We start from the raw sequence: 8,449 nt of genomic DNA on the forward strand, positions 1-8,449 counted from the left end.
AGGAACAACACACTGGGTCACATTTTAGGTACCTAGAGTGATTTGCAGCTATTCTTCCTTGGGGATTTAATTTGCATGTTACACCTCAATATCATTTCGTGTGGAGGAGAGGGGGAAACCAAGGATGAAGCAGAGGGATGAGTAGAAAGGTACCGTATATGAATGAGGGTGGTGTGAGACTGAGGAAGGGCAACCTGATGGTGGGCAAGGAGTCCTGGAACAATAAGCTTAAGGCAACCCCTTCTAGGATAAATGTGTCTGATAACATATGATGGAGGGGAAAAACATTGTTATGCAAACTAGGTCGATAATAAAATGATACAAATACAGAACAAGGCAATTTCGCACACTTGTTTCCCCCATCCTGTCCCTAAAACAAATGTATTCCACTACTTCTGATGGCACGTTAAGTAAAAAAGAACTTACCTTGAAATTAAGAGATCAGTCAAGTTAGCATTATGAAAAAATGGCGGACACACAACGCCTGTGGATTCAGACTGGAATTGTTTAGGAAGCCGTCACCATGGCAACGGTTTGTTTACATTTGGAGCTCCTACGTTTCTCTGGGGCAATAAAGGAGTGAGGAGTGGATGACAGATGAAACTGGTCTAAAATTTTAACTCTCCCTGGCCACCCCTTACGAGATTAAGGAGTCTAGCTATAGTTAGATAGACTCTTAACAAGATTTGCCGCCCTCATGAGATAATGCCGTCTAGAGATAAGAGCTCTATCTATCTATCTATCTATCTATTGCCAGACGCCATAATCCCGTAAGGGGTGGCCATTTGACTTTCAGTTATTTGTTTTACGGGTAGGGGCACTAACCCTCCACTAACCCAATTGTTGACACGTAGGGAGCACGTATGGTTTGGTTATATGGTTACCACCCAGCGTTGTAAATGGTTTCTTGGCTTACAGGAAACCATTTGGTTTGTCACGCAATGTAAAGCCACCTGCAAAGGAAAGAAAAGTAATAAAGTGACAGGAAAGATGGGAGAAATAGGAAGAGAGGAGGGCAGGCACAGAAAAAGAATGATAAGGGCTAAGGAAGATAAGAGCTAAATGTGTGTATTCACAGAACGTACCTACCACTAGAAATGTATAAATTTTATATTTGATCCAGTTTTAACGTAAAAAGAAAGAACACTAAGTGCTGCAGGAAACAAGGAAAGGGAATGAATAAAACCAATGGCAATGTTTACGATTTCTCCTCGAGCCCTGCTTCGGTCTCGACTTAAGAATTTCTTCAGCAGTAGAACAGTTACACAGACCACTATGGACAACGTTGAAAGTGCTAAAAAGGCTGCGGCGATTAAGGCAATTGACAATCACGTAAAGGTATTATTTATGCGCACCTAGTATAAAGTTTATTACCATAAGTATTATTTCGGAAATCACCCAACTAACGTTGAGTGAAATTCAACTGTTCGTCATTTAGTTAATACAATTTTAATCAATTTTTCTTCTTCATATATACGTCACAAACGCACTTTTTACTACCAAGGAGATAAGGAGTGGGAGTGGGGTTTGTTCAACTCATAGCTCCATATGTTGTCGAATCTGCGTCCATACTAGATCAAGTTAGGTTGTGAGGTTAATTAGGTTAGGTTAGGTTAGGTGCAATGAAAGACTGAAATAGGGGCTGGAGACCCCCTCCCCCATTTCCTTTTTTATGTACGAAGAAAAGCATTTGCAATGAATGCTTATACAGTACTATAGAAAATGCTTAAACTTATTAAATTCAGCGGTGAATACAGTAAATCAATTTCAGTGTCCGTTAGTTGGGTGGATTTCCAAAAATTTACCGATTCTTACTGTATTTTTTGGGTAGTTAGTGATTTTTGTGTCCACTTATTTTTCTGATATTGAACAGTAGGCTGTGAAACATATATACCAAAAGAGTTTATATAATTCTTGAAGTATTGATTTCATTTGTACCATCTGCACTTGGTTCTTTCCAGTAAATTTCTTAATTTCCTGAATTATTGTTTTTCAGCTAGAGTGTCATACTTTGCACTGCTTCCTATTAGGTTAGACTTTTTTTCTGTATGATCAGGCCAATGGGTGGTCTTGCAGATATAACTCAGTACAGTACAGTGCAGATTTTTTTTTTTTTCTCACAGCATTGCATCCCATATGTCTGTTTTTCTCTTCGGTAATGCAAAAGGAAGTGGCAGTTGTAAAAATTGGTAAATGATATAGAACACTGAACAGTATATACAGTACTGTTTTAATGAACAACTATTCTGTGCATATCACTTCATGTTAATGTAGACCCACTTCAGAATGAGGCTTCGTCATAGGGATAACGATAGTCAGATTTCCCCTTCCCCATCCTGCTACCAAAGTATGCATGGAGAAGGGGTGTCTGTAAGGAGAGTGGTACATGTGTTAAAGTGGGAGTGATGTATTGGATATATTTATGTGTGTCAGGGAATACTGAATAGCAATCAAATGAAATGAAGTGGCTGGTGCTTTACATCAGATGCTGAAGTAATAATGTACTTACATTTTTTTTTTTTTTTTTTTTTAAGGACACTCACCGAGTTGGAATTGGAAGTGGATCTACAGTCATTTATGCAGTTGAAAGACTAGGTAGGTTGCTTGTTTAATATCTGGATTTAGCTATACTGCATTATACCAGTTCAACTTTTTCATTACACTGTTGGTTGGTACAACACTGAACATATTTATTCAGTTCAGGATTTGTGTGTGTGTATGCGTGTGTGTGCAAATTTAGAAAGGCATTTTACAGTGGCTAGCAGTATTATATAGTACTGTAACTTCTAAATAAGTTTGATTTAGTCACATGTATTGCCACTGTTTCATGTTAATAAACACACAGTTACCATCATATCATCATCATCATCTCTGTTATCACTGTTGCCTGGCTCTCCGTACTCATATTGGGTGGGTAGGAGTTGGTGCTACTGTGGTATATCATAAGAGTGATGTGAGACCAAAAACCTGGTTGTAAGTCTTGGATAACACTCCTTGGCAGGGAACTCAGTCATAATTACACAGTCGGAAAATAACTAACGATACGTGGCATTTACATATCCCTGATATAACCGAATGGCTACTGTGCATGGTTATACATACATTCCTCATCATCCTCCCTATTCCCTGAAAGGTGGATGTTGAGCTGTTGGAGGAGGACATCTTCAAACTGCAGTCCACTGGGTTCATGTCACAGATGAACCTGGGACTACTGCCACTACTGCTACAACTACAATGTGTACCATATGCAGGTTTAAAGAAAAATAAATAAATAAATAAAGATGAACCAAGAGGTGAAAGTATACTTTTGAACACAACTGAAAACCAAAGTAAACTACTGACAGGGAATTAAGGTAGGAGATGGTGTAGCTATCCAAAAATAACATTGGTTATGGCATTAGGTACACATTATTGAAATACAGATGCCAGTAATGTTTAACCCATTCAAAATGATGATGTCTTTGATATAGTGTACTGTAATGTTTGTGCTACCATCAGACCTCTTACTTGTTTAGTAGAGATTTTTCAGACTGGATAGCTAAGATATAGTCTTCAGTAACTGTTCCATACATAACATCTCCCAAAAGCTGAATAAAATTTTCCAATTGTGTCAGGAACACATAAAAGATCACCGTCATCATATGAAACAGGTTAATATGACACTTTACCAACGAGAGTATTATTAGTATGATACTGTACTATGCTGATATTGGTATTTTGTATTGCCTGTCATTTCAGCTGAGCGGGTACACAAAGAAGGCCTAAGAGTAACCTGTGTTCCTACGTCATTCCAAGCGCGCCAGTTGATAGTTACCCATGACCTGATTCTTTCTGACCTGGAGACCACACCTCAGGTCAGTTGTGATCTTGTGCAGTTTAGGTCAACTTAATTATTAGTGTTGTTCTCATGTTTGTTTAAAACATAGTAAGACATGATTGATATCGTATTGTCTATTCTGTAACTACTCTGTCTACAGTAAGCCCTTCATAAGTCCGAATTTTCTGACTGACCGGAAATAATTGCAAAAAAAAAAAAAATTACTCCTCCCCCAGTAATTGCAAATTATACATGATTACTTGTTTCTTAATGCTAAGCTAAAGAAGCATTTATAAAGCAACAAAAATAATCAGTAAAAGCAATTCATTGCATGATATAGGCTAGGCCAGGAGAGGAGGTTGCATAGGTGGAGGGGTGCAAGCCACTTAATTACATAAAGTTCAGCACATATTTACTTCACTTTACAGTCAGTTAAACTAAAATGTAACACTTGGAATATAATAAACTAAAATGTAGCATTTGGAATATAATAAACTAAAATGTAGCACTTGGATCATAAGAAACAAAAATGTAACCCTTTGAATACACGGTCACACCTCGGTCAGAGTTCGACTTGTCAGAAATTCCACCCTCTGCAGGGTCGACTTATTGAGTTTTTACTGTATGGCCGAATTGTTTTTAGTTAACAGAACCAGCCCACTCCTACAGCCTGAATAAATACTAACTTGTGGCTCCATGCAATTTGATGGGTTCTAGTGTTGAGGTACAAATGAGTCTCCTTGATTCCCAATCAGGCTGATCAAGTCTGACTACCTTTGGCCATCGGCTGAGTCAGAAGTGGCTGTGGATCTTTATTAGGGTAGATCAAGCTTGCTGTAACATCATTTACCCTTCAAGATTGAAATGTTTCCCTGGGACTGAATGTAATCATCTAGCAATAACTGGAATAACATCCTAAATGTATCTACTTTTAGGCTGTCAAAGCAGAAAGTTCAGAAGTGGAGATCAGCACAGAAGAACATCTCTATTCCTGAGAACAACAGGAGGAACCCCATCAGGGCTGCATGTCATATTGGTGTTGTGGCTAGTTAGTGCAGAAAGTACTACCTTTGAATACATTTTCATAATGGGAGAGGAAGTCAGTAGGTGGAGATGGAGGAACAGTGCCAGAATCATCAGAAGTAGAGTTACGAGACAAAAGTTTGAGTGAAGAGGTCAACTCTTAGAAAAGGAAACAGCAACAGAGAACCCCAGTCTCGATTACCTTATACAGTATTTGTGTGTCTGATTGAAGAATGTGAACATAAATTTATGCTTGCAGCTGGATGTAGCAATTGATGGTGCAGATGAAGCGGATGCAGAACTGACTCTTATCAAAGGTGGAGGAGGATGCCAGTTACAAGAGAAAATAGTTGCAGCTGCAGCAAAGCTTTTTGTTGTCATTGCAGATTACAGGTGGGAATAGATAGTCTTTTGCTTACAGTATTCTGTAACATATTTATGTTTCACATTGTCATTGTTTGGAGCATACATATAGAAGCAGCTGTCTTGTTAGTGTATATGTGTATAAGATAAGTAGCCTTTTATGTTTTTTAAAGAAATAATCTTGTCTGCATTGTTTACAGTGCTAGTTTGTGATGAGTGGTATCATATTTCAAGGTTATGCATTGTTATAAAGAAAATTATAGTCTTCATTTATCCTCTCAGTACAGCAGTGCTTATATTTTTATTCATGTTACTGCCAGATGATTTTTTCATATTAGGGGAGACCTGTTTTAAAGAATGGATTAAACTGAGGACTTGATTATTAATCTCAAAGTTATTAATTTTAAATATTCTTTTTCTTTTAAACATATAACTTTCATGCAATTTCCCCTATTGTTTCTTGTTCCTGCCAAACACTGTATTTTTCTTGGGAAAATGTTATTATGACGAAGGTGATGATGTTGATGGTATAACTTACAGGAAAGATTCCACAGTGCTGGGAGACCAGTGGACCAAAGGGATACCCATTGAAGTTGTCCCAATGGCTTATCGTCCCGTACAAATGAAAATTGAGTCAGAGCTCGGTGGGAAAGCTGTTTTGAGGCAGGCCAAAGCCAAAGCAGTATGTATCTTGTAATTCCAGCCAGACTTTTCATTTATGCATAGAGTACTTTATTTAACATGTTTAAAAGGTATAGTATAGTACATTTGAAGTAGTGTATGGTGTTCTCTTTATTTTTCAACAGTATGAAATACAATATAAGGAATGATTGTCAATAATCCATCCATCATCCAATCCTGTTTTGCCCCATGAGGAGCGTAGGAACCCGAGGCTAGGCAAGTTGGTCCTGACATTGAAGACGAGAGTGACCAGCCTCACTCATCCCTGAGTGGTATTAAGTGAACAATAAATCCCAACCATCCCTTGGATATAAAGCTACACAGGCTCAATCTGATTGGAGCACCTTAATTACCCACTAACCTCCAGGTGCCATAATTTGGTTATATAGTTACCACCCAGCACAGTAAATCGTTTCCCGGTGTACAGGAAACCATTTGGGTTGTCACTCAGTGTAGAGTTGCCCATAGGCAGAAGGAAGAGGAAAGCATGAAGGAAAGAACGACAGAAGAGGGAGGGTAAAGTCACCCGTAGGCAGAAGAAAGAGGAAAGAGTAAGGGAAAGAAAGACAAGAGGAAGGATGGAAGAGAGGAAAGGGTAGACACCCAAAGCAGGACTACATCGGGTGAGTGGATGGTGAGCATCCCCACCTACCACAAATACATAATTAACACAAGTAAGTTAGGTATGATTTTTTGAGTGGTGGGGATGATAAGCATATTGTCTGCATTAGCTCAGCCAGGATATTGTTTTGACAGTTCATGCAGTGGGTACAAACTTGAAAACTTAAGAAGAAAGCAGAAAATTTGTTGTGGGCAAAATGATGTCAAACTTAATTTTTTATCATTATGTTCATTGACAACAATGGAGAGACATTCTGTGGCATATATATGTAGTGTATACTGTACAGTGTTCCATAATGGTTGGTTGGGGTGCTTACCATCCACTCAATCAGTGTAGTGCTGCTCTCGGGTGCTTGCCCTTTCCTCTCTTCCTTCTTTCCATTCTTCCTCTTCTGTCTTTCTTTCCTTCATTCTTTCCTCTTCCTTCTGTGTATGGGTGACTACACTGAGTGACAAGCCTAATGGTTTCCTGTACACCAGGAAACCATGTACTATGCTGGGTGGTAACCATGTAACCTGACTGTGACACCTGGTGGTTTATTGAGCAATTAAGGTGCTCCAATCGAATTGAGCCAGTTCAAGTTTATATCCAAGGGGTGGTTGAGGATTATTGCTCACTTAATGCCACTCATGGATGAGTGATGTTGGCCACTCTTACCTTAAATGTCAGGACCAGCTTGTCTAGCCCTGTTCTCCTACGCTCCTCATGGGGCAACACTGGATTTCGCCAATATTCCTGGGTAACAATGTGTGATTGATATTGTTTTATGATCTTCTAGGGTCCAGTTGTGACAGACAATGGGAATTTTGTCTTGGACTGGGTGTTTGACAAAACCTACAATTGGCAGAAAGTTAATCAACAGATTATGATGATTCCTGGTAAGATATATCCACAAGTTGTGCAGATTGACTGTGTACAGTTTTCCATCAGTTGATTGATATTCCTCTTGAGCATTGTAATAAAGTTTTCATTTATGTTGTAGCAACACAAGTAAATGCTAACCAAGCTTTTTATCATTTTATTTTCAAATTATTGGATGCATTGATGAGTGATTACATGCTATTTTATTCTCTCCAAGTCATCACCTTATGCATTTCTTTTTCCAGGTGTTGTTGAAACGGGCCTGTTTGTGGGCATGGCGAAGATTGCCTACTTTGGAATGGAAGATGGCTCAGTAAAGGAACGTGAAGTATAAGAAGTAGGAAATGGAAAGGAGGTGGTGGATGAGGATGTATGCATAGAAGTTTAGCCCTTCAGTCCGATGACTTACTTCATGTTTCTTACTACTTGCAGTTGATTTTATTTAGGCTTAGAGAGACTTTTCAAACTGTCAGGATTAGATTTAGCTTTCCCTAACAGCTTCTGAACGAGGGGGCACTCTTGAACTGAATAAAATCATCTTGTGATATCAGGGTTAAAATGCAAAAGATGTAACCATATTGAAGGGTTTAACACAAAAGACAAAATCAGGAGTGAAAATGAGCAGATTCATAGATCTGAACATGTAAAGAATGTAGAAACATGTTGTGAAGAGATGTGTGTAAAAGTGTATCCTGTTAAGAACAGTTAAAATAAATGATCTGTAAGAATGAACTGCAGAGGTTAGAAAGGAACTACTGTACATGGAGCAGAATGAAGGAAAGATAAGAAAAGGAAGTTTTTTATAATGCATTTAGCAGCTTTAACAATTACCTCCATGTATAGTGTTAAGTACAGTACACAAGCTCAGAGTATGCGAATTGCATAGTATGTGAGTGACCAGAAATAATAACCAAAAATCCTTGATGAGTGAGTTTAGCTCACAATACGTGAGGCAGAGGCAAGGAGTGGCACAAAAACGCCATTTTCTCTGATTACGCAACCCCCACCCTGACACAAAGAGTCCATCATGACGTCAGTCGTTACCGGTATGTAGATGAGCAGAAATTCCAGGGCATTCTACT

At 38.7% G+C, this 8,449-nt stretch overlaps 1 protein-coding gene across 1 annotated transcript; it reads left to right on the forward strand.

Annotated features, from left to right (window-relative positions):
- Nucleotides 1-1,232: 1,232 nt before the first annotated feature.
- Rpi (Ribose-5-phosphate isomerase) lies at nt 1,233-8,240 on the forward strand. Its single transcript, XM_080282937.1, has 7 exons — nt 1,233-1,338; nt 2,535-2,595; nt 3,739-3,854; nt 5,100-5,233; nt 5,744-5,885; nt 7,285-7,384; nt 7,613-8,240. Exons 1-7 carry the CDS (start codon nt 1,276-1,278, stop codon nt 7,699-7,701), a joined length of 705 nt encoding a protein of 234 aa, XP_080139063.1. The 5' UTR covers nt 1,233-1,275; the 3' UTR covers nt 7,702-8,240.
- Nucleotides 8,241-8,449: the final 209 nt, after the last annotated feature.

The sequence above is a fragment of the Coenobita brevimanus genome, chromosome 95 (assembly GCF_032717465.1).
Source record: "Coenobita brevimanus isolate Jiangsu-jjx chromosome 95, ASM3271746v2, whole genome shotgun sequence".
NCBI classification, from domain to species: domain Eukaryota; kingdom Metazoa; phylum Arthropoda; class Malacostraca; order Decapoda; family Coenobitidae; genus Coenobita; species Coenobita brevimanus.